The sequence below is a fragment of the Nipponia nippon genome, unplaced genomic scaffold (assembly GCF_047370975.1).
Source record: "Nipponia nippon isolate SJK-2023a ecotype South Korea unplaced genomic scaffold, ASM4737097v1 scaffold_6, whole genome shotgun sequence".
Lineage (NCBI taxonomy): Eukaryota > Metazoa > Chordata > Aves > Pelecaniformes > Threskiornithidae > Nipponia > Nipponia nippon.
Window position 1 is genome coordinate 57,056,909 of NW_028262380.1, and position 27,963 is coordinate 57,084,871.

The window sequence follows — 27,963 nt, forward strand, 5'->3', positions numbered from 1 at the left end:
TTGTAACTCAGAACTATTAAATGCTTTTTACTCAATAGTAGTTGAAGGTCACAGAAAGAAATTAGGGTCTCATGCTAGTGGTGAAGGGTCAGGGACGGCACACGCTAACAGCGTTATTCGTAGGTAAGAGCTGCTTAGCAGTCTATCATCTCCTCATCGCGGTTCTCCAGCAATCTTTCTAAGCTCTTGACTGCAGTTAACAATAGTTCTGAAAAGTTCTGAAACTCTTACCTTTTACAGCACGTTTAACAACGGATTTAAGCTCCAGTTCTTGCATTTATTCTGGGTTCAGTTGTCAGGTCCTTATAAACACTTAAAACAAACAAACAGACAGTTAAAGGGCTGCAATCTAAAGGGCTAATGACTCTTCCCATTTTCTTAGACTGACCTCACCTCATTTTTAGGGACTTCCCCTTGATTATGCGCATGTGTATATTATTTATAGGGAAAGAGATAGATACACGCTGCACCGCACGTACCAGCTAAAGGTTTCTCAGTGCCCTTGGCAAAATTAATCCTGTCATCTTGGAGGATGAAAAGCCTGGTTGGGGGCCACTGATCATGGAAGCTGGAAGAGGGTTAGAGCTGCAATGGAAAGCTGGCTTCGGGAAGGCTCCAGGAGAGCCAGGCCTGCCCTCCCTGCTTCCTCAAGGGACCAGAGGTACCCAATGCTGCTTCTAGGAAGAATTCTCTGTTCCTGGGAGAAATGGTGGTCCTGGCTTTCCAAGACTGACAGAGGGGATGTGGTGAGTTTTCCTGGACAATTGCTTCTCCTCCTGCACTTCAGCAAGCTCTCTCCCTTCTTGGACACACACACATATATGCAGGTAAGGTATAAAAATGAGGGGTACTCAGTTTGCATACCTGTTTGTATTTGCACAAGACCCAAAGGCAAAAAACTTTTAGGTCTCTGTAACTGACAAAATTTCCATTTGCCAAAACACTAATATTCCATTTTGTAACATGGCATCATGGTGACCAGTCTGTCACAGCCAGAGCACGGTATTTATTCAGCCTTAAGTACTTCAAATTCTCAGCAAGTTTGCTGAACACACAAGGTCTGTCCTACTGCAAGCTTAAGAGGATTCATCCAGATCTGGATTCACATGGAGGGGTATCACAGAGAAGAGATGAGACAAAATGAGAAGAAGCTTGAATAAAGTGGAAAGTGAAAGAAGGCTGCTTTTTTTTTTTTTTTTTTCCCCTGGCATTCACTAGATGACCACCAGAAACACAGGATATCTTCAAGTTCAGTATCATAAATTCCTAATACCCATATGTTTAGATTACTTGCTACTGTGACTGTTTATTGCATAACCTCTATGTGCAGCACATGTAGTAGGGCTGCTTGACTTTTTTCACTGCTTGTTTTTTCCCCCACTACTTCACAACAACAAAAAAAATATAGTGCAACAGCACTGGGTTCCAACTCTACCCATTTTGCTGGTTTCTCCTTCAAAAGTAATTGCAAAATTTCTCAATTTCTCTCTGCATGAAACGGCAAGAAGACTTACCTATTTTGGTAAAGCACTCCGGTTCATGTATATATGCATGTACTGCATATCTATACAAATATTGCAAAGGAGAAATTTTCATTATTCCAGTCCCTTTGGATATTCTAGCTAGGTTCAGAGGATCCTCCAAAAGAGCTGGAAGTTTTTAACAGCCCTGTCACTTTAAGGAAAGCCGTTTGCTAACTACATTGTTATAGTTATACATATATTATACATATATATAGCGTGTAGTTAAATGCTAAACTAAACTCTCCATGTTCATTCCTCCAGATACATATTGTAAATGGGGCATCTTTCCAGACCTGGGCTAGGAGTGTCCCAGTTGCTGAAGAGCTGCCATCAGACAGCACTGAACTGGTCCTACACTGGGGGCATGTAATACTCGAGAGAGCCACTAAGTTCCTCTCTTGAGGACATCATCCTACATCTGATGTCACCTATCTCTTTGAGGCTGGGAAACAACATTTCTTGAAAAAACAGCTTTACTTCAAATAAAGATTTAAAATCGAAGATACCAGCTCATTCAGGTTTTGAAGGGTTTGAGAAAAATTGCATTTAGGGTAGGAACTGAACTAAGGCAAATCAAATTAATTGATGTAATGGCAAGAAAGTTAACCCTTTTGTGGAAGCTGAATGTTGTGTGCTCGCTAAAAATATGTTTCTGAAAGTCCAACTTTGTCCAATACTTTTAAAGTAATAATTGTAATTACACAGCAGAAGATAGACTGTGCTACTCTTGTGCTCACTGGTGCCAGAACTATGCACTAAGCTCCCAAACAAGATAAAAGTTCTCTTTATGGTTGCAATTGAAACAAAAAAAAGTACAGCTCTGGCTTGTTTTGAGTCAGCTTGCTGTGAGGAGGCCAAGTGAGAAAAGATTAAGGCTAAAAACCTGTCTTTCAACAGCTGTTAGAACATATCAGGAATATCCAGAGGATGAATGTATTCCGTTTGTATAAGAACACTGACAGTCTGAAACTATGGAAAACTGAGTAATAACAGGATATCACATGCTAATTTATCTAAAACAATGACTGCTAGCAAAGGCTAAATATCACATGATCGACTCCACGACACTGACTTCCAAAATTATGGTCTAGATTTATCTCTGTTAACACAAATGATTTGTTCCTTATTGAGTCCTTTCAATAGAAATCTGAAGTGGAGAAAAGGTGGATTGGACAGGAAGAGAGAGATCCATCCAAAAAGCTTGACATTTCCTAGCTTATGGTATTTTAGTAGAGCATATAAACCCATCAGTGAGCTTAGACCCCCCGCTATCCCTTCACGCAGGCCTCAGTGCCTATATTTCCCTGTTGAGAAGCTGTGAGAAAACTGTTAGTGAGAAGAATTTGGCATTTTACTACTGCTGAGGCAGGCAGAGCTTTCATGCCTTAACAAACTATAGAAGGACAAAAAAGGGCTGTGCAAACTGATCTACTTCTCCTTTTCTACGCGTAAGTTCCGTGCACACAACACAAACTCACTTGAATTGCTAAAAGAGAAAAAAGAACTGAAAATAAAAAATAAAAATACTTTCTTATTATGCTCTGACCTCTGCTTTATAAGGGAGGCTATGATTTTATTTCTGGTATTCTAGGGTTGTAAAGCCTGGTATTTGGTTAATTTTACAGAAGGTGTCAATCTTGATCAACATTAAAAAAAATCTAAGTATTGTAGTCATTGAAAATACATCTTATTTTACTATGGCCTAACTGCACAAGAGTGCTTATTATACAGTATTAACATGATTACTGGATGTAGCTAACCACAATTTATAACAAGCTTTGTAATACGAAGGCTTCTTCATCACTAATACTATATTCTTGATAGGTGCTGTGAATTGTTTGTGTGAATGCTAAAATTCATTCATTAACAGTACTTACTAGTGAAAGGATTGTTTACAAAATTAATGATGGAGAACTCATGTTGTCATCTGTCTTTGGCTTCCCAAGGAAACAGCTTGTTCCTAGGAAAAAAGTATTTAACCTTTAGTGTCTGCATTGTCCTCATACTCACACATCTTAAGTGGTCACAGTACTCACTATATGTCTTTTTTTCTACACTGAGTAAAACTAGGAAGTGTTATTAGCGTCATTTTAGTGAGAGGAACTGAGCCACCCTGATTATGCAGGACACACCAAAAGTTTGTAGCAAGGCAGGCAATAATAGCCTGATAACTCAAGCTACTGCTATAATCACTGGATCTCTTGAAACCCCACAATTATTCCATGTACCTGTTCTGTACTCACAGGACTTTTACTCCTTCGGCCAGCTCAGCTGGCAAGAGCTGATACCATCAGATGCTATGACTCCCTAAAATGATGCAATGCCAAATAACCCTAGACAGACAAAGAAGAGACAAATTTAATACTGTTTCAGTTAGGAAATATTAATTAAAACAGTGATCTACAACTTTTCTCTCGATTGTTCCCATTGAATATAATGATTATCACATTGATCTCTGAGTCACTTTACTGTATCTGTTCTTTCACACAGATTACCGTGTCTGGAAATTCATTTGGTGTCTGTGCATTATAGAATATAGCTCCTAAAGTACATAAGGACCTACCACTGGGGAAGTAAAATATGTGAATTACAACAGTTTGTGCACTGGTGTCACTTTACCGTCATGTGCAAGACCACTACCAGAGGTTAACCTGAACACAGATTTACGTTATGGTTAAACATATTTTAGGAAAAAGCTTTACAAGAAATACTTGGAAATTGATTCAGTGGTAATAATACTTTACTAATCCTATTTTTTGGACCAGTTTCTTTAAAGTCTGCATAACACTGGTTTAATAAATGCTGATATGATAAGACAGCCACACTGCAATATTGAATTAGGTTCAACCACATGCTTATGGTAGTACGAGATTAATTTGTTGACCATTTTAAATTGATAGAATACAGACTCTGTTGTCACAGAACACAAATCGTTGTCTGGTGTTACTATTTAAAAGGCACCACCAGCAGCAAACTTCAAGCATCGTGGTTGCTTGAAACACTATTTTGGAAACAGAATGCAATTTCTGGCATCAGCTCTCTACTGGGGCTGGAAATCTAAAAAAAATGACAGTATGGCATTATAGCTTGGGATTCAAAGAAAAGGGAAAATCTGTAGTTTTGCTAGTCAAATATACAAATCTGATGCTAGCTCAGTCAGCACAGATCAAGTTTCACTACTTGCCCTGGAAAGAAACACTCTTTTGGGAGGAATAATAATTCTTTCAAGCAATGTTTGCAAGTTGGGCCCAGGAGAAGGAATTAAAAATAGCAAGATAAGACTGATGACGGTAGTTAAGTTTCTAACATAACAGTGGGAGAGGCCAGTCTGACTCATCAGCAAAGAAGAGATAACTGGAAATGAGAGATTAAAAGGCCACACTCATTCCCACACAATTCCCAGACTTCCTAGTAACTCAATCTGAACACCATGAAAGCTAAACAAACATATAGCTTTTTATCTCAACTGAAGAAGCTTAATAAGCCACCCAAACTGAAAACGTAAATTAAAACTCTGGAATGGATATTCTGGACAACATTCACGTCCTGCAAATAGGAACAGCAAGTATGTCTCAGGCCACAAAACCAGCAGGCTCTCACAGTACCTCTCTGAATAACAACGCGAGCGATGCAGCTGCTGAAGAGCTCATGTGATGTTGGAGTTTTTTGTTTTGTTGAGGCGTGTGTGATGCAGCGCTGAAGTCCAGCTAAGAGATACTCCAATAAGCATCTTCCTTAGCTGGCTAGAAGAGCAAGGGAAGTCTAGATACTGATATCCAGAGGTCACAGAAGTAACATTGCACCACTGTATTATACCTACACAGATTATGTCTACACAAAGGCATAGAGGGATGGCAACAAATTAGTCTTGTCAATTAGCCTAAGGATAGATTAAAGCCTAGAAAAAGAAACAAGGAAAGGATGCTATTGAAATTGAACCCCTTACGCACTCTGACAAATTATTTAGCCCTTTGCACTTCTAGAGATCATTCAGGAGAACAGAAAAATAAATCACCTAAGTAAAAGAATACATACCTGTCTCTGCCGAGCTGCTATGGTTACTGTTTCTACTTCAGAAGTATCAGAAAGACTGTCTACCAAATACCCTAGACTACCAGCAGGGAGAACATAAACCTAAAGGGAAAACTCATGCTAAATTTAAAAAAATAACAAACAGGAAATACCTGAAGTGAACCAGATAAATGAAAGCTAAAGTGAAATAAACACTCCAACTTCCCTACTTTCTGCTACATAAGGCGAGTTGTTCCCACTCTGAGCTGGGAAGGTACGATGGCTGCAGGTGACCTAGACTTAGAGAAACCAGGATGACAAAGGGAGACAAGGTAGGTCCAGGAAGGGGAGGTTCCTAGGATAAGGACAAGTAGTCTTTGTCTTTGCTCAAAAAAGTGGGCCAAATAGGAAAAACATCTACATGTAAAAACCAACGCAACAAACAAACAAATAATAAAGCGTAATAAAAATCTCAGAGGACTATGTCTGGTGTAAAGACAGACACTCTATAGTTTAACAGCAATTGTGTCATAGTCTCCAACGATCAATAGGTCTGAGACTGCCAAAAGAGGGTTTAACTCATTTGCTCTGTTCTCCTTAGATGCCCACCTGGTACCCTGCAGGGAAACCTGGCTGCCCTGGCAGGAGCCTATAGGCACAGGTGGCTGGGGCAGATTCAGGATGTTTTTAAAATGGTAGGAAAAAGTAGACAGGGAGAGGCTGCCTTTTCCAGGCCAAACAGTGGGAAATATTTAGTTGGGACATTTTTCTGGTAGCAGTAGACATCCGCTTGGAAACGTAATAATTTTTTTTTCCTAATAGGTCTTTATGGTATCCAGTTGCAGTCTAAAACAGAGAATGACCATGGCACAGCTGGACAAACCATGGTGCTAGAAATGTACCTGTTTGGAAAACCTGGCTTCCAGAAATCTTTCAAGAGCTCTACAAAACCTGACAACTGCTTGCCCCACCAGAGCAGTGCCAAAATTGGTGGGGTAACAGAGCAAATACATTTTGATGCTCTTAAACTAGGCAAACACCGCAAAAACTAAATAAAATTCTTTAACAAGAAATTACCACAAAATGCAAGGATTTTCCTTGTCTACGGAAAAGGAGATCAGAAGCTAATTTTGTGACTGAGCACTTGTCCTACATAACTGAATTAAAATAAGCAGGCATAGTATGCCTATTTATAGGCACAGTTTCAAAACTGCTGACTGAAGCAGTAAGTGCAGGTACATCAGCAACTAGCAGCCATAACCAGCTTTTAGCCAAATAATAGAACTTTCCAGGCAGTTCTATTTGCATGGGAAAAATTCAATACCATTTAGCAGTTCTTGAAATTTCCTGCTTTTACACACATTCTCTCTCACAACATCTCCTGGAAAATACGTGCAAACGTTACTTTATAATGTAAACCTTTACTTAATGGCAGCTTTTAAGTCTTCTGTCAAAAACTTATCCATACACAAATGGAATACATAGGCTTTGACTCTTACTCAGCTAAACTGAAAGCGAAGACTGAACTGCATTATAGCTGAAATCTATAGATATTAAACATTTAAATAGTAAAAACAGTTGTGTTTGTCAAAAAGGATTTGTTGAAGCCATTAAATATCAGGTATTTTTCACTCAAAAGATAACTTGGCTTCTCTAAGAATGAAAATATCTGTAGGAGATACAAAGTACTTCCTACCGTTCCTACCAAAGGAACAAGTAGCTGGGTACACATTAAATCCTGTTTTCTCAAAGGCATTCTATTCTTTGTTCTTACAGACCTTTTCTGAGTACTGTATAAAGGAGATGGAAATATCAAGCTGGGATTAAATACATAATATCACCTGAACTGCTGTATTGGGTATAGCCCAATATCCACTTACAAAAGGCAAATGCTTGAAAAGGGAATGCAAGAAAAAGGGTGAAATCTTTCTCTGGTGTATTCTCCCAGCCTCTTTTAATCAACAGATCAGGAAAGCCCCGAGTAGAATACTGTTTCTTAGCCATTATGGTTAATAGTCAGTCAGAGATAGAGCTCTTCCACAAAGCTGTCTAATCCTTCTTTATGAGTATTTTTATAAACTGTTGGCCTTTTCTGGTGACAAATTCCACATTTTAAGGATGTACATTTGGCAAAAGGTGGGATGTTCTGTTTTGGTTGCTTCTTTTTCCAAACTGAAGAGTTTCAGTCAATATAACTAACAGCATCTTCTGACTGTTTTGTGTCCTTTCTAATCCTGTGTATCTTTTTTTCGAATTATAAAGCATCTGTGCTGTGTTCAAAATGTACCAGATGGGTTAATTCTCTGATGGCATAACTTGTTTTGCTCATTTCCTTCCTTACAATCACCAATATCCTGTGTGGCTTTTTGGCTGCTGTTAGGCATTTGCAATGATGTCTTATCTGTCAACAAATTCACCGCTGAATATGGTTAAAACTGTTGTTCTCCAGGGCCCCATGTGTACCCTTTCATAGGGAATCTCTCTGACACTGAGTATCACAAGGTCTTTCTCATTCTCCATGCAGCCAGGCAAAACTTTGATCACAGCAGATGATTTTGTAGTATCAGAAAGCTTGTTATTAACCTCACTGCTCCTCTCTGTTTCCAGGCAATTTTTAAAGTCAGCTGAGCACCACAGGCCTCACCAGAGACTGCTGCAGAAACCCTCTGCTAACAGAGGAACCTGATGATCTGTACCTACGTTTCATTTCTGATCCACTACTCGGTCACTCTGCCAGGCATCTTGGATTTTTAAAGTCAAAAACTTGAAAGCTTCAGTATATTATGCTGACCTTAGACCAAAGAAAGCACATATATATCAGCATGTTGCAATTCCACAGTTGGTTTTTTTTTTTTTTTTTATTTTTAGACAAAACACAGCTGAGATAAAGGGAGCTAAAGGCCTTTCTTCCCCCATATTCTTTTCACCTGTCATACTTTTCCAATAGGGTTCTCAAAACCACAGCTGTGGCAAGACTAAACTCCCCTGGAGACAGCACACAGTGCTAGCGACTAACTTCTGAAGATTCAGGATAAAATCTTCTGGTTGTCACACAGGTGAGATCGAAAACTTCCTCTTTCAGCATCTTCCACAAGGTCTCATCTTCCTTGGTTTCAGTTAAAAAAAAAAAACTCCCAAAACAACAAAAACCAAAACCCACCACCACCACTAAAAAACCCCAGAGAACAAGTGATCATTTTGCCTGTGATTTATAGACACTGTTTGCAGCCTTCTCACTGACCCCCTCTGTCCTCTCACAACTGTCTCAGTTTTGGAAATCTCTTGTGACAGAAGAAAAATGAAATAAAGTCAGCTGCTGCAACGTTCCATTGGCCAAACTAAAAACTATTAATGATATAAAATCCTCAGCTAAGGTGTATGATAACCATATCTTCCAGAGCAAATCCTCATTACCCTAAGAGTGAGCTTGTATTGTGTAAACTCCCATATCCCAGACGATGCTCTAATAAAGAGCATGGTGTCTAATTCACAATGCAAGCTAATATGCGACTGTAACGAGGTGAACAGATCTTTGGTGTCATTTTGTTCATTTTAAAAAATACATTTTAATCCCTGCCCTTCAAGTCATTATTAAGCCTCACTTCACACCAGTGTTTTCTAAACTTTAAAAATGTAGAAAGAGAAATCTAAAAGTTTCTTGTCTTCTAAAATAAATTCTTCCAAATTCCCATTTAATTTCAGACCCATACTGTCAGTCTTACATTATCACAACTGGTTTTCCTGGATTAAAGGTACTATTTTCAAGTAGCATTCTTGAAAACAGATTCTTCTCTTTTCCTAGCCTTCCCCCCCCCATTATTTTTTAGAATAACGGACCTGACATGCTAGCAAAGCTAACCTGGGATTTTGAGGGGGAGAAATTAGGGTGGTGGCTTTTTTTTCCCCCCACATCTCCTGAAAGGTCGTACTTGTCTGAATCAAATTTATTTTTAGCTTCTTGGCAACAGAGATGCCAATTCCTGTTTCTGTTGGTGCTTTCAATACTTTTGGCTTCTTATTGCAAAGTAGTTTCCACATTTCTAGTGCACTGTCACCTTATGCCCTTTGTGGAAGCCTGCTTTCACTCATCTACAGCAGTTGCATCCAGTTGAGTTTAGAAACAGGTTTGCTGTCTCAATCTGTCAGTTTTAAAGTTCGTATTTAAGAAACAGAACTTACAAAAAAAATTGACACCACTAGCTCAAAGAGTAGAGAACCGAAAAGAACTTTGCACCTCCAATTCATACAAGAGCAATTACTCTTGCATGTTTTCATATGAAAATAAAAATTGCATTGTTTCTTTTTAAGGCATGAGCTTCAAAAATGGAAAAGCACTATTATTTGCTGAATAACTGATCTATACTCATAAGACATAGTATTGTCAAAAGCCTACCTTTCTGGTAAATGTAATTGTTTCAGAAATTGTTGCATTTGCTGTGTTTACAGAAATAGAACATTAAATTCTCCACAGAGGAGTAGGCCTTCTCCACTTCCACAGGATATGATATGGTTTGGATTGACTCAGCAGCAGCTCTTGCAGTGACTTCCAATCTGGGACACATCTTTATTTCCAATCCAGATGAAAAAAAGCTTTCTCAAAAAGAAAGTAGGTGACAAGGTACAGCAATTACTCTTTAAAATATTAGAGAACACACTTTTTCACAGGATACACACAGGGTACAGTTTCAGCTTGTTACTTTCAATATTCACAGTAAAATACTTTTGAAAAATAATCTATTTAAGTGCAGTTTAGAGCCATCAAATGCCAGTTTTTGTTCTTCAGAAATATTTATAAGACACCAAATGCCATCTGAGTTACTCTTTTTGTGTTCAGACTCGCTCAACCAGTTTTGCACTACATCAATGCTGAAAGAGGTTTCTTGGAAAGCTTGGAGCTTCACAGTTTTCATCTGTTCCAACTGAAGCTCTATATCAAAGACTAAACACAAAGCTCCCGTGCTCTAGATCTGCAGGGTAAGACACTGATCATCAAGATAGCTTGGATAGTGAAGACACCATAATGCCCTTTGGGTTCGGGATATCCATGTTGTACAGTAAGACTTCTCTATTCAGACAGATTGTCCTGAACGTTTACAGTCACTTAAATTTGTGGAGAAGGAACAGTGAGGAGACCAGTGGGCTTGATCTTGTTGATTCCTCCATCTAGGATGCAGACCCTTGGGTACTTGTTTTTCACTAGATGAGCTGCAAACTGAAACAGATATATCATTAGCACACTGCATATTATAGTCCTTAATTCGAAATAACTTTGTGTTAAGTAAGGCAAGTTAAACAAAAGAAAAAATGATCGGACCCTAGAAGTTCCTTCTTTGCACCAACTAGTCCAACACAGGAACCCAGGCCTGTCTGTTGAAACAGCTGGAATGAATTTGGTGGTCACGAAAGTGTCACACTGATAACCCTGAACTTTATCTCTGCTTAGGCAGGATTTTACCTCATTCTAACAGGAATATTTAATCTCAGAGTAATCACTGGAATGCCTCTCAAAGCATGAAATAACAGATATTTTCTCTGCATTAATCTAACTCCCGGCTGTTTTCTGTAGGTTCCCAAGTGTATGAGCATCACAGTTTGATGGTATAGTCATTTGCTTACCTGTCAAACTTGTCTGATATGACTTGATTTCAGAGATGTCAGCTATGAATTTCAGGTCTAGCATGTGTACTCCCCCGCCCCCACAATCTGCCCATAGGCAGGTTACATTGTGCAAGCGCGCACCCCCCCCCCCCCCAGGTCCTTGAAAGACTCTCTCCTCAATTAATTCATTCCATAAACTGAACACAGCAGTTGCCAGTTGATGAAGGATCAATATTTTATATATCAAAATAATAATAATGATGAAAAAAATCAAAATAACAAAAATTATGTATCAAATATCAAAATCCAAAACCAAAGGAACAATATTTTGTGTATCACATGTCAAACTTGCCTTTTAAATACTGACTACCATACATTAAAATGCAAGCCACCAAAATGGATTACTCAGAGAGAAACTATAATAGTCCTACTTTATTTCCAGTCGCTGTGAGGAAGACTGCCCTGCTGTCCCGGTCTTTGAGATTGTTGCTTTACACTTGGTTGACAAATTAGTATCATTTGTAAAATCACTGAGTGCTTCCAAATGGGCTATGTAAAACATTTGTAATTCCCTTTTTGACTCTTTAAAATGATTTGTGATACTCTTCCAGAACCTGTGCAAGGATGACGTCCAAAATAACTAATTTTGCACAAACAACTAAATTACCAACTCAAGAACAGCAGAAGGCACCCCGTCCAAACTTAGTACATGGGATTTTTTTACATTTACGTTCCTTCTAATTACCTGTGACAGTATAACAGATACTAAGGCAGAACAAGATGTACTACATGATTACCCGATCAAGTACAAGTCCTGAAATAATCTCTTTAACAGGCAAGAGTTCATAGTAGCAAAGTTTTAAACTTCAATAGCCAGAACTTTTGCTTCACACTGAAGGTATTTTATACATGCAAGGAATTTATTTCTGTCCACTTATGTGTCAAACATAGCTACTGCATTCCTTTCTCTGTGTTTCAGGATGGATTTAACCAGGGAGTGAGCAACTAGTACATGATCTGTAACCAGTGAGGACTTGTTGAGGCAGAGTAAGAGGTCACACCAGATCAGTCAGGACATTTTGGCTGTTACGTTTGTTTCAGGTACTTGCCTAAGGAAGTTCAGTCATCTCTTCCCCCATTAGTTTGGGTCAGTCAGTACAGGATTCAAAGGATCAAATGAAAAAATCGCCACAAGCAAACAATCGAAACAGCTAATAGTAAAGCTAGACCACATGTGGATGCCAGTTTTCATGAGAAAAGTAAACGCCATGCAGAGGTGGTATAATATGCAAAGAGATATCACTAGGAGAGTCCAACTACCTCTTGCTATAATCACAGTCCATAAAGATGTGGCGTATAGTACAACAGAGACAAAAGATACTTCTCTTTGTCAAAAATAGCACTCATCTGTGCATACCATGAGCTACAAAAATAGTATATATTCCTAGTGAAATACTCCTTCCAGACATCTCTACTTCATATGTACAGATCTGTCACCTCGCAGTGCTCTCCTGTGACTAATGAATAGTGCTCTGTCTTGGACACCAATGCTGCTCATAGCTGGCAGAAATGAAAAATGGCGACAAGAAAGCAGTATGTTATTTGCTGAGTACAATGTCCCATGTGTCAGCAGAGAGGTTCCACTCTCTGTCTCCTGATAATTTTACACTTCCGATAATAAACTGTAAACTGCTCCAAGTTTTTGGATGCCCTAGCCATAATATAACTACCATTCCATGTAATCTGAAAAGAAAATATGTAAACAAATGCTTTGTAGTTAGGGATTGAACATTAAGGCCTGTGTCCCAGTTTATTTTAGAACTGCTTTAGTAACCCTGGTATGGCTGAAAATAAATTTTCTTCACTGCATATGACAAGAGGTTCCTTGATAACTTTATGGTGAGGAATTTCTCGCTTCTTCAAGGGCCTCTGCAAAGCAAGCACTGCAGATTCTGTGGCTGTTAGCAAACGACAGGCAGAAAGCACAAGAGCACGACAAGATTAGATATGCAAGATGTACTGCCCTTTTTTTTTTTTTTAAGTTGTCACAGAACTGTGGAGTTGTCTACATAGCTTTGGTGAGAAAGGCTGCAAATACAGCTCAAAATACTGCATCTGAACATCCAGCCACGGAAAATCCAGTGAGCAGGGAATGTACCGCTATTGGTACCTCACTACTGTGGAATTAGCTGCAAGTCAGGGGCCCAGAGGCACATACATTGCCATAAGCTGAGAGCTGCCATCAAACTCCAAATACCAGCCTCCAAGAGCTTTGCACATACACCTGTCTCCACACTGCAAAGAAGAAAAGAGTCAAGGTTTAACTCATAGGGTAATAGGATCTGATCCGATTAAAGACATTCCTAGTTTTACCTTCTGCCTTCCCACATTATGGGAAAGTGGAAACAGTAACTTTTGGTAAAGAGTAGATTTAGAAGTAGTCTCTTGCTGGCATTGCTGTCTTCCTAATTAAAAGCTTTGACTTTCTATAGTTCTGTTCCTCAGTACATGTTTCTGCCTTTCTCTCCCAGACAGAGGAGTCTGTCACAGACAAGAACGGGAACTTGTTCACCATGTTTCTAAAATGTGCCAACACCACCTGGTATCTTTCCCTGCCAAAATACACTGAATGAAGCTAGTATTTTCAGAACATATCAAAGTGTTATTACTGGCACATGCACTGATGGAGGGGCATGAGAGGAAGGACTATTTGGAATAGCTACATAGACTTCCTCCCCAACGTGACCTTCATTTATGTTCAAATATCAGTAACTTAAATCCAAGAAATTAAGAAAGATAAAAACCCTAATGTTTCCTAAAAAGTTGAAGAAAATCGGTGATCCAAAAAGAGCAAAATGTCATGTTTTTCAAAAAAAGCCCAAGGTGCTCTTCTGAATTAATGCCACAGACTATCTACAGCAGAAACTGACACCTTGGACTTTGCACTTGGGCTCTATTTCCTTTATAAATGCTATCATAAAGCATCAACTAGAAGTTTAATAACAGCCATCTGAATACGTAATTTGTAGTCCACTACACCTAATTTACAGAGGTGATCTTAAGACAGAAGATAACATGGTGAGGAGACAAGCAAATGGTTACTTCATCCTTAGTAACCTGTAAACCACCTACTTTTAAAAGAGAGATTTATTGAAACATATGTGAAGTGGTGCACAACTAAATTTCCATTATACAGGTTGATTTTAAGTAGAAATGAACCTCTGTCATTTCTCAAATGTATCAAATGCTTGTGTTGACATTACTTCTGAGATACATCTGTTTCCCCATACCACCAATGGATCACAGTCCTCTGTAATGCTTCTGTTTTCATTTAGACAACACCACTACTTGGGGGAAACAGAGTTATGCTTACCTGAGGTAGAGGATTAAAGGGATGCCACAAGACTTTAAGCTTTTTCTTTTCTGCCTCAGGTGGCCTTTCCTCAAAATGTACTTCCCAAGAAAGTTCAGTTACTGTGTGTTTACTGGCTGCATCTAGCTTGAACTTCCTCGTGCTACTTTCACAGCAAATATTATGTATGAAAGGATAAATATGTGAGCAACTTGTTTAATGACTACCGTGTGATGGCTTTGGTGAAGACTCTGGAAACACTGTTCCTCTATTAAGTAATGCATCAATCTGTTCCACATAAAACACCCTTCCTGGTGAGTATAACTGAGCCAGGAAATTGTAATTTGCATTTGAAAGCAGTCAGCTAAGACTCTTTCATGCAAATACAAGAGGTCAGGCTTTCAAAGACAGACAAGATCACAGCAAATGCGTATCAAAATTTGGGCAAATATTAAACATTTTATCCTGTATTGGTGTTGCTCTCAATACAAAGAGTATAACAGGACTGCTCCTTTAAGTACCATCAAGAACCTTAATAATCTGCACATTGGAGCATTTATCAAGATGTTTCTACTACCCTGTTCCAAGCAGTAAAATCACAGCTTTCAAGTGTGCTGAATGTATTACACCAGGCACGTCACATTTTTAGACTGTCTACAACAAAGAGTCTAATAACACAACGGCTTGAGCAGCATCGTTCCCAGCACCCTCCAGGCTAGCCATCAGGGTTGCGACGTACACATTATTCACTTTCACAGACATTCTTGTGACAGGTTGTAATTAAAGTGCAAGTTGGAAGAGGAGTAACATACTGTACCAGAATACCAAAAAAGACTGCTGTGACAAATGTTACCAGGGTATAAATGTTAATATCGTACTTTGAAAGAGTCAGAAGAAAAAGAGGTACGTTAAAAGCTGGAGGAGAAATATCGACCAAATTTTGTAGTACTCATTCATTGCCACAAGATTATTATTAGTTTTTCATTTGTAAACACATGCTACGCAAACGTCTCGGGGACTGCAGTCTGTTTTGCTGTATGATTTCAGCCAAGAGTTCACACTCTGAAAGCACACCATAGTCAAGGTGATCAGTCTAGAGCTTTTTAAACAACACTTTCCATAAGCCACAAAGCAGACCCAGCACACAACATTATTTTTAGTTTACTTCTTATATTAAAGGGTTCCAGATAAATGAAATGGCACTTTAACACCAAGGGAAAGATAGGCACATAAAGCCTCCCATATCAACAAAACGGTGCCCAGTTGATGGTTACAGTATTAGCATAAACTGAATGGAAGCACAAAACACAAAAAGCACAACTTTGTGCAAACACATACTACATTAAAAATTTTTTTCAAAAAAAAGTGCAGAAGTTACTGCTCTAACAAGATCAAGGAAAAATTCTTTACACACAGACCTGGCCAAAAAGGAAGACTTTCCATTCCATCAGTACAAAAATACAGCAGTAACTTAAAGGACTTGCATGGAAAGATTTTAAAATAAGCCTACACAAACAAGTATTTAATAACTGGTTTCAGAATAAATTTTACTGAGAATGAAAGTAAGAGTAAACACTCAAATTTCTCCAAGTAATAAATTTTAAACACCTGCATTTTTAATTTTCCGCTTAGAAATTATATATAAAGGAAAAAAAAAAAAACAAACCAGCTGAGAGCAAGAGCAAGCACTTGAAAATGAAAACTCAATCGCAGAGATTTAGCTGTTGTAACACAGCTAATTTATACTAACAAAAATATATTCTGTGCACCCAATACAGTTGAATGGATTGTAAAATTAAAATGCAGAAAGCAAACCTATTCTATTTTTGATTCCACAGAAAATAAAACAAAGCTGTATTGAACAGAAATACGTGTTTTTAAAAAGATGCGTAACAGTTGGCTTGAACATAAAAATCATGAGACTTTCTGAAAGATTCTACCCTCCTCCAAGTCTAAAGATTGAACATTTTTCAACATCTAGGGCAAAGAAATACTTGATAGTGAAAAACCTTTCTTCGTGATTTGCAGTACTTTTTCCTACCACCACCCAAACTGCCAGTTTTGTCTCATTTCTTCTTGAGCTCCAGGACAAAAGTCTTTGGACCTCCCACAGAATGGACACATTCCCTCCTGAAGCAGTCACTCAGTCCGTCCTCTTCAAAAGCTGATTCAGATACAGTTTAGAGAAAAGCAAAACAATAAAGCTGATTCAGATACAGTTTAGAGAAAAGCAAAACAATACTGCCCCAGACAAGCAGTATGGACACTGGAATTGCCAAATTCACCAATACCATTCTAGCCAGCAATATCCTTACACAAGTCTCCTGGACCTATAACACACATCTAATTAGTTCATTACCATCTCTATTTCAGTTATCACTATTTCAGGTTCTCTGAACCAGAATACCAGGAAATATAAAACACTGTTGCAGAGCTGAAAAACAGCCCCAGAAAGGGATAAATCTATGTTATAATGCAGTAGCCCTGAGGCATATGGATGCAACCTAATCCATGCAAGCTCATGCAAGGACAAGGGTGCTCTTTCAGAGGTGCAGACCACAAAGACAGTATAACCAGAGCCAAGACTGACATGCCTGAAGGAAACTCTGGAGCCTGACAGCACCACTCCAGGATTCAGGTTCACCATCTCCCATCTTTCCTGTCCTTACAGATCTCCCAGATGATTGAGAAGAGCTGAGATCTTGCTTGCCAGCATCTCTCAGAAGTCAGACATATTTTGATAGGTAAAGCTGAGGACTCCACAATTCCTCATCTCAGGAACATCCAAACCTCTGTGTAGTAAGGCACGCAGATGGGCCAAACAATGTCTACATCAAACAACCAACTAAAATTTCTAATAACTGTAACTGTCAGTCTCAGTAAAGATTAAAAAAGAGAACTTATTTGGAGTTTTAGAAATAGCCTGCTTTCCTTGGCATCTGCTTCAGAAGAGGAAAAGGAACACTCAAAATCTGCTCCTGAGCCTCCATCTTTCATTTTCCCCTTTTACTCTTTCATACCTAGCTGGAAAGGGGGAATATTTAGGTCATCTCAGCGGTACCTGAGGCATTCAGTGCAAACTAACCAAAGCCACTGACGGGGCAGAATTACAACAGCATAACACAGCTCCTGGCTGGCAGCCCAAGTGTCTTAGGCTGTGTGAAGAGCAATGTACTGGCAACAGCAGCCGGGCTATCTTCTGTCAATGAAGGAAAACATGCATACATGTTACAATAATAAAAAGGACTAAATAAAATAATACAGACTTTACAGAACAAAATAATGAAGACTTAACCATGTCCTGGGTAGAGTTACAACCAGGAAGATTGTTGCTGCTTACCTAAGCCTTTCAGTGTCTTCAAAATACAAGCTTAATCTCTTCCTCTTTAAAGGCAACAAAGAGGTGCCTGGTGATTCCAGTAGGCTCTGAGTCTGAATGCAGAAGGGAGGGTGATGCCTTAACAAAACAAACATGAAAAAGAGCCATTCTGGGAATCATAAGGAGCCCCTCCATCCCTGAAAAGAGAAAATACCTTCGGTTTTCATTCCACCTGTTCAATCAGTTTTCTGCAGAGAATATTTACGAGGAAATGTAGAATCTAAAAGATGTATAGTGGAAACATATCAAGAAGTTATTGCCTAATTTCTATTTACTTTCACTCCAGAACTTTCATTAGGCCCTTCTAACTAAATATATCTGTCTTTAGAAGCACGAATGCCCCTGCCCTTTAGAATTCTATGCAAGACCTAATCTTCAGATCACCCTATGAAGTTTCATGGGTATCCATTTGTGTTTTTAAGACAGGTTTATAACAAGAAACCAGCTTCAGCATGCAGGGATTTGCTTCTCTGGCAAGGCCTTTTTAAAGGGCCTGAGGAAGGTGACAACAAAATTACACAAATTCAGTGGTAAATGGACACTAACCTATGTGTCTCAGTCTTCATATAAGAACACACACATTTTTGGTAGTGTGCTGAGAGAGATAAAATGTTACTTTCATACACAAAAAATTATTTTTTCTAGGCTAGGAACATGTCATAGGAAAAGAATCTTGAACTTGACCCTCTCCCTCTTGCCTTGAAAAGGGTCAGAAAGATCTCATGGAAAATCAGTACTACTTGTCTTTGCTTTGGAGATAATTCATATATTTTATCTATTAGCTACTGTGATGCAATAAGAATGACTACTTTGCTTCAGTAACTTGCAGAAATTGTCTAGAAAATGTATTTATAGCAGCATAACTTATCTAGACAAAAACTAATCAATGTAACAATCACAAGTTACAATTTGGAATCTATTTCCCTGCTATAAAGATAGATGTTTTTTAAGCTTTGACTTACAGCTTATCTAGCTGTCTTTTTTCCAAGGCAAGAAATAAATGAGTTGCTAATTATTAGACAGATTAAAGTGTTCTGTATACTTTATTCTGTTACAGCATCTAACTGACAATAAAACACATATTAAACCACTAGGGAAACACACATATATATATTAAACAACCACATCACACAAGTAGAAGCGTGCCACTGTCAAAATTGAGTTGCCGGAGCATGATTTAGTATCAGGTAAGGTATTTCTCCTGTTCTAATTTCAGTCGACATTGTGGTAATACAGACAAAAAGTTGGAAATGGAAACAGATGTCTTAGCACCCCAAAACTGACTGAAGGAGGGGAGATGCAGAAGTAATGTCACCCTTCCAAAAAAAGACCCAAACCAATCCCCATCCTACATATACATAACCATGATCCGCCTGTGCACTTGCTGTATCTCAGACTACGAAAGTGACAAAAGTTAGGAGACGTGCTATTTGCCTTGCACCAAAAAAATAAGCTACAGTTGAGCACTCATTGCCTATTTAACTACTATACTCCCAACTGTAACGATCCCTTGCCCATACTGGAATTTACAAGGTACTTATCTATCAATGGATGTGGGAAAGGGGAATTTAATTCACTTAAGAGATGCTGCCACTTAACATATTTAAAAGTTAAAAATCAAAATAGAATCTGGTCGATTAACTCCAGCATAATGCCTTTTATGTAGTTTTCCTGCTGTTTTCAAAGACAAACAAGTATCTGCTCTGTTAACAAGTGCCCAGAATCCCCTAGGTGAAGAAAGGCTGGCACAAAGTGAGAGCCAGCCTAAAGGAAGGAATGTTCTGCAGAGAAGTGTGAGCCAAGCACCACCACACGATGCCAGTGCAAACTCCTCTTTACAATACCTTTATGCTGCTAATGGCACATTCATAAGGCTCCTGTAGGTCAGCCAATCTATTCATTTAACTGTTAGGGTGAGTAAATTAAATGGCTTAACAAGCATGATGACCCTGTTTTAATTCTGTCCTAAGGAAGTGTTCAACTAGAGCCAGAGCTGTGCTGAGGTCTGCAGCACTGCTGGCTTCCTTTGCCGCCTGCTGGAACAGTGCTGTGGTGAAGTTTTCAGTTTTCCCTCTCGCCTATCAAGTTCTAGACAGTATTTTCTTTTCAATTTAAATGTTTTATCATCTGGCACCAAATCAAGTACAAAAGATAGAAACAGAAAAGAAGTGTGAAAAGGGGAAAAAGGCTTTTTCTACACGTCTGTTCAGTACACTCAACTTTGCTTTTTTTTTTATTTTTAATTTATTTAAATGATGCCAAGTAGGCTACTAATACGAAACACAATTGAAAGAAAGATTTAACCTTCTAATTACAAATAGCCCCATAAATTATCAGTGTTTTTTCACACTTACCCACCTCTCTCAGTCCTGCATAAATTTAAACCAAACATCTAACACAATCTCCATGTTTTTATTGGAGTAAATATCAATGAACACTTCTGAAAAATTCTGCTTTATGGTGAAGGGTCCAATTTGTGGCTCATTCCTTTTCAGCTGGAAATACATAACTGTTCAGAAAAAAATACATTTTAAGCTGAACATCTTAGAACATTTCTTTGGACAGAATTGTTTGTTTCCACGCATTCACTTTTACAATTTTTCATATGATTAGATTACCTAGTAAAATTTAAAAAGTAATAGCTATTGTACTTGTCAAGCCTCAAGCTACATAGTTTTGGACAGGTTAAGTTCATGAATAGTGGCAGACAGTTCTATGCAGCCATGCAGAGTAAAACTGAAATTAGCCTTAAAAAAATAATCCACAAAAGAAAGGAGTTCTAAGCTTTATCAACACAGTCAAATTGAGGCTGGTTTTATATGTACTCTAAGGGTGTGATAGAGGTGGTGAGTCCCTACCAGTATTTAGGCTCCAGTATTTAATTAATCTGTGTTCAAACTGGTCAATCCAGTATTTTGTTGCTACTTAGAACTCCACACTCTTTAGTTAGACTTTCAAGAACTCTAAGAGCAAATCAAGAGGCAAAGCAGCATTTCTCTTTTATGGAAAGTTATAATATTGACAATTCCAGGTAAACCGGGTCAACATTGTCTCAGTTGCAGGAAGTGCGGGTTTAGAGGGTAAGGCAGCACCCTCTCACCTGACTGAAGTATTTGCACTTACTAAACACACTGCAAGTTTTCTTTAGCTGCACTGCAAAGGAAACACTCAATTTTCGTTTAACAAAACATTGAAAAAATCTAAGTTTGAACAAGAAGTGTCACTACATTACAGGATAAAATTGTATCTTCTTAGCTATGGTGTAACCCACAACCCGCACTGTAAAGCCTCTGTCCTTTCTTTCCTTCAGACACTTGTTTCAGGTTGTTTCTTCGTTCTGTTTTAGACAGAATACTTACAGTGTTCCTTTGTTTCAGATAAAACATTTCTGACTGGTCCTGGAAAACAACTCCCAGAAAATGACTTGGTATTATGTGGGATATCTCCCATAAAGACACTCATTAGTGAATGCCAAAGCACCTTCTTTTTCCTGTTCCTATTCCTCAGGAGATTAGTGAATGGTTAGGCTCTTACTGAGATAAATTAGGATGTTCAGTGATTAAAAATGTAATTGTTGAAAGCAGCTGCATAACCCACCATCAAACATGTAAAACGTCATTTGTATCATTACCATTTGGCTCTTAGCGTTTTATGCATTTTGCATTCATTGCTTTGAGGGGGGGATATTTATGCATTCAGCATTTTGTGAGCTATAGTGATTATTCAAGTTTATTGATTTCATGTTGAAATATTTATCATAGGCTTACCCAGATCTCATGCACAAACCTAGATACTCACTGACAAACTTTTTGAGATACATTGTACAGTCTCTTTTATGCCATCTCTGTTACTACTTAAGAGACATGATATATATCACAAGTTCATTTTCTAAATGATAAACGCAGGTTAACAAAAGGGATTTCTCATACCACTTACAACTCCCTATATGTATAAAAAACTCCAACATGTGTTGTGCCGATGCTTCTGCTGTTCATCACATGAAGACCTTTTAATGGTCCACCGCCCTCCTTGTTATATCAGGGTCACAGTTCATGCCCTTTGAGTAAACAGGCTTAAGAAACTGGTGAACTGAAGGCATACCATACTTAAGAACATGTCTTAAAAAGAAAAAAAAAAAAAAGAAAAAGACGGTAATTTTCCTTCACCTGAGACAAGAATGGCAAAAGAAATACTTCTACTTGCTATTCTGCTGGTTCACAAGCGCCACCAAATATTTAGTTATAAAAAGGAACAGGCAAGTCTGAATATTCTCCCTGTCTAGTTAAAGGCACTGACAATAAAAGTATCATACGGAAGTACCAGTAGGAAGCATTCTCCTCTTCGCTGAGCACTACTGCATGAGCTAAATGATTCTAAAAAACTAATTAATACATTGTTTTATTTATTTTTTTTTTTAGTAGGAATATGAATTATATCTTATTTCCTTTGGACTTCGTAACATACCTGTCCCCACCCTATTACTTTGTGTGTGCTTACTAACACCACAGAAAGTAAATGCAAGTCAGTTTTGAAAACTAGATCTTACTGATGCACGTTAGAACTGCTGATGTCACTTCTATAACATGGCAAAAATAAAGATTTTAAAGCTGAAAAAGGTAATGTTAAATAATTTAATTTCAAAACATCAACTTTCTCAGATGTTGATCACTTGAAGAGAAATATGTCTTTGTCTAGAAGCAGAAATGAACAACATCAAAAAAATCACCTCAAATCCTGTCATCATACCCAAAGTTACTAATCTGAATTATCCAGACTCTAGCATTTATTTACTACTGTCTGCATTCATGCCATTGAAGTATTTTTAAGTATAAACATACATGTTATAGCAATATACTTACAGCAGCTGTGTTCTTCACTGCATTTCCTACAATCACCACAACTCTTCCCTTAAAGCTGTGGAGCGTAGCAGTTGCTGGGCACTGGATGAGATCCCCTTCTGCAGTAAATGCTGACGCGAACGGGACATTGATGCTGCCAGAAATGTGGCCACGATTAAAGCTTAGGAAGATCAGTTAAGGACATCTGAAAGGCAGAGAAGTCTGTGGTATGCACACAGCTGTGGGATGAACCTGCTCTTCATCCTGGCTGTCATGATACAACAGTGTTGGTCTTTTCTGGTAGTATATTTTGACAAACCTCATTTACTATTTACTCATATGGAGAAGACAACTTCTGACGCTACACAGAAAAAAAGGACAGAATGAAGAGTTGTTTGTTTCGTAAAGGACATAGCACAGCACTACAGAAACTGATCTGCTAGATGAAACACTTGGGTCTAAAGAACCAATATCCACAGTATACATATTTTTGTGGATTTTACTTCAAATCAGCTCTAGTCTGATAACAGGAGCCAAATACCAATAAGCAGCTGGAGCACCTCTTCCAGAGTTGTTTTATGCAAAAGGAATGAAGTACTTACAATGAGAACCAAAACTAAATATGGGTTATTGGAAAATTTCCTTAAACCTCCTGCCAACCCCCGCAAGTCCCCTACAATTTTGATCCAAACTGAAATTCTCATGTCCATGCACTCAGATTCAAAGACAATGAGCATTATGTATATTATCTGCAGTCCCACTAACAGCAAGTGTGTATTGGATATTGAAAAGCAAAGAACATATGAGTGCCAGCAACTCACATATAGTTATTTATGCTTCATTTTCAATGATCATTCAATGAGATTTTATAAACAAATATTGAAGGTGAAAGTGTCTTCAATAAAAATTAAGTTGGACCATGACTACCTGGATTTTATGAATTTGAAAATGCGCCATGACCTTGACAAACCTCTGAATTACTTCCATAGACTGTACACACATACCTGGAACACTCCCCTTCCCCAGCTGTAAACAAGAATAGCTTTGAAGAGATGGGAAACAGCAAAGTTCTGCAAAAATATATACAATGTCAAATATCCAGATTAGTCACTGTTTATTACTGTACTTGCAGAAAGCTAGTTTAATTTATAATTAAATCCCAGAATCCTTTTACATAAAGGAGCTGCCTTAAATGGAGGTAACATTTAATTGACTTCGGTTAATATTAGCATTCATTTATCATTATTTATATAACAGTTTCAGCTTTATGATCATCATTGTTTTAGTGTGGGAAAAACATGGCTATTTAAAAACATTTGAAAGAACAAAAGATTATCGTGTACCATTCATTAATGTTGTCAGTTTGTTTATATTTTGAAGGGGAAAATTATGACACCCCTCCTTCACTAAACTGTGGCAATCCCCTTTCCCCAACCCCGTTTATAACCACATCACTCTAATTGCTACTAACCAGGGTAAAAGTTCTGAAATGATCACCATTTAGACAGAAAATGACTTTGGACTGATTTAGTTGCTCACACTTATGCCACTGAGTATGCTTAACTGGTCAGAGAAACTTCACCTAATCTTTTAGAAAAGAAATACAGTTGATATCAACATTAGTACCAAACTAGATGGATCCAAACTGTATTTGCTGTCATTCACATTCTCCCGTATCTTAAGTCACCATCTTAAAACATTCCAGTACTAAGACAATTAACAAAAAGGCCAAGATTTTGTGCTACAGACTGAGAGACCATAAGTATGCAGCTATAACTGTCATAACAAGAATGGAAGGCTGCCAGTATTTCTGCTAACATGCTTAATGAAATGAGCCTTAGACGAACTGCTGGCCAGCAGAGACACTGCGTTGAGTATATTACCTTTTCATTAGAAAGGCTTCTGTTACAAAGCTGTCTATTGGGCAAAAGGGTTAGTAGCTCGTGGCCTTGCAACATAAGCTTCATTACAAAACAATGCCTTAGCTTTCAAGTGCATCCTAGTATGAAATATGAAGCATGTTTGATACTTGCTGAAAGTCCTCTCATGCTTTTTTCGAATTGCATTGAAAGCAAAGTGAGAGTGAAGTTCAGCATGGCAGGCATAGACAATGAGGAAGACTAACAACAAAACCTAAGAAACGATCATATTTTTGAAACACCTCACAGTGCTCTGCCACATTTTAAAACACGCGGCCCAGTAACATACAGACTGCCTGTACAGTTTCTTGAAATTTTGTGACAAACACAAAGACTGCTTCCTTACTGTGAGAATGAACAGGACACTGAGCACAGTATTCCTATGGTTGCCCATGCATATTCAAGAACTGCTGACAGTTTAATAGCTTCCTATATACTATATGTTTTCTTCTACAACTGACATACAAACCAACTCACTCAATGGGTAATTTTACTACCTACCAGGCTGCCTTTTTAATAATGACATTCCCCACCTCCTAATACCAGGAAGATTTAAGTCCACCCACTATTTAAAGGACAGGACATTTTAGTCTACCATAGTCTCCAACTAGACCGAAACAACAGTGATTATAGTGCACTGTTCAAGCTATGGAGATTGTCTCTCTCCAGCATGCCTCCTCATTCAAGAAATATAAATGGAAAGTCTGATTAAAATTTTGTAATATGAAAGACAGCCTCATAAAACCACTTACTTCATAGGAGTCAAATGATTTTAAATTAATTGAAATTTTGAATCCACTCTGCTAGAGTAGAATAGGATTAGTATGCCAGTAGAGTGGAACCTATCATCAAGCTGTTAGGAAAGCTATAGAAACGTTTAACCAAACACCTTGGCTTTGATCCTGATCATAATATAAATAAATCCACTACCGTACACAGATAATAGCCTTTCAGTGCAATGACTGTAGTCTAGGCATTTTATATTACTTGCTCTCCTTCTGCATTCTCCTTGATGATTTCTAGGAAGTAGCTTAAATAATTAACAACAGAATGATGCCTGTAGAAATAGAAACATTATTTAACTTGGTAGTATCGAATTTCTATGCAGTAACAATAACCTTTTATAGTCTTTAATTCCAGGGGCTTCTCTTTTAAACTGGAGTCTAGAAAGTACTATCTCTTGATGAAGAAATTATCTCTCAGAAAATAGCCTCCAGTTTTACTGTTTTCTGAATAAAGAGGACCACATTTTCAACTATCTAGGTCCAGAAGTAAAGAAGCCGCTGGCGTCCAGAAAATAAAGAGTCAAACTACTCAGACACGTGACTCTCTACTTAATTGGAATCCTTAACTGATGCATGAAATTAATACATGCAAGCAAAAGAAAAATTACTTTTTTTGTGTTACTTTGACCATTCTGTTTTATCTACAGAGCAGATCACATTACAGGTTCAAGTTTGGCATACAATAAAATTATAATTCCTTGAATATATAACAGTTTTAATTTAGAATAGTCCAATTATACTATTCTTTTTACTATGTAAATAATAAATTTACCTCTACATAGTAAAAATAATATTTATTTTTCTACTTCACCATACTTTGTCATAAATATTGCTAAATATTTAATAGAAAAATGTTAGTGGCAGTGTTTTTCTGCATATAGAATTACCTTTAAAGTGGTATTTTAACATACTAGATGAAAAAAACAAGGTTGAAACATTATTTATTCAAATTTTTACTAAATGTTTTAGCCCAAATATTGGCATTGATCCACCATTCACTTCACTGTCTAGAGTTTACACTTTTCTAATACGCATGCAGTATGTTAGTAGAATTTGTTAGGCACTGGAAGATCTTTTCTAATGGTAAAGATGTTGGGAGCCTGTTGAATCTCTGTCATTGAAGATCTTTAAGAATGAGCCAGACATACATAAAAGGAATGATCCTCCCTTCTCAAAGTAAAAGGTGGACTAAAACTCATGAATCTTTTGTTATTTTTCCATTGAGTATTGTTTGCCCATTAAGAATTATACCTTGTGACACAGCAAGCTAAGAGTACATCTACTGCAAAAACAATTATCTACATCACCTTTGCTATTATGAAAGGAGCGATGCTTATGAAATTATACAAATACTTATAAATTATACAAACCAATAATAACTATATTCCCAAATACTCGGTATAACGTTAAGTGTTATCTTTAATAAAATCTTGTCATTATTCCCACTTTCAGATGGATGTCGATGAAGATGTGTGCTCCTGGCAAAGCACAGGAGTAAGAAGGACTCCCCCTTCCAAAACCCAAACAAACCCAGCCCCATAACTGTGCTACTTCAGAAAAACAATAAAAAAAACCCCTCCACATGCAAAGAACTATGTATTTGAAAAAGCACGAATGAGTAAGGTGTACACAGGGTAGTGGCCCTAATAAAAATATAGCTTCAAGATACCTTTTCTGATCATAAGCTAACTAGACAACATAAGTTATGGCAGCCATATGGCTTCATTACCCGACAGTAGCAAGAAGGCACTCAATAGGAATTGATTTTCCACGGAGGGATTGACAAAACAGATGAGCTATCAACTCTTCTCTATCTCTGCTTCCACTTAATTGGAAAGCCTCACACCCTTCCAAAATACTGGTCACATTAAATGGGGAAGGTCTGCTGACAACACCCGTCATAAAAAAAAGTAGCATTAAAGCACTTGTGCTACTGGTACAAAGTGGTTTCACTAGACCCACAGCTTAAAATTGGAAGGCAAAAATACATTTGTCCTCTTCTTTGCAAACCAGGTCTCTCCATGACAAAAAAAATCTGCCTTTGGTTCTTCCACTGTACCTCTACCACATCCCTTTCCCTTATTTACCATTCTAACATCTCACTGCCTGCAGACAATGAGAAGGTAACTGACACCAGCATGATTTGGCAAGGCTGGCACTCAGATTTGAAGGATACTCTTCGCTGTTACGAATGTCCACCACCAGCAGCTTTGGCTTGCTAGACTTTGTTTTCTTTATAGGTGTTTTGGAATGACTTGGTCCTGTCAACTCACACAAATCAATCAGATCTTCTGCTGAAATTCGTGGCGACACCTCTGCCTTCAGGTCATCCAACTTGATGGAATCCCTAGACTTTAAAAGAAGAAAATTCATATTAGAGGTGATAGAATTAGAGACAGGGTGTTCTTTGAAACTTCTACTTATTTGAGAACCTCAGAGTGTGACAACTCAGTTAGACAGAAATAGATCTTTTTGTTATAACTCTGACCTACTTTGAGTTAAAGTATCCATACAGAAAAGCTCCAGAGCAGTGCCAAATGCCTATCTGCCAATTATAG

General features: G+C 38.0%; 1 protein-coding gene across 20 annotated transcripts in view; it reads right to left on the reverse strand.

Moving 5' to 3' along the window:
* Positions 1-10,074: 10,074 nt before the first annotated feature.
* Positions 10,075-27,963, reverse strand: part of TBCK (TBC1 domain containing kinase) — a 116,765-nt gene continuing 98,876 nt past the window's right edge. For 11 of the 20 annotated variants that reach the window (XM_087738132.1, XM_087738125.1, XM_087738127.1 and 8 more), the window contains 3 exons: positions 27,582-27,757; positions 22,723-22,882; positions 10,075-10,746 (listed from right to left, as the gene is read on the reverse strand). In XM_087738132.1, the coding sequence (XP_087594258.1) occupies positions 10,636-10,746; positions 22,723-22,882; positions 27,582-27,757 (447 nt within the window). In that variant the 3' untranslated portion in view covers positions 10,075-10,635. The other 9 variants (XR_015700203.1, XR_015700202.1, XM_087738134.1 and 6 more) reach the window with 9 other exon arrangements.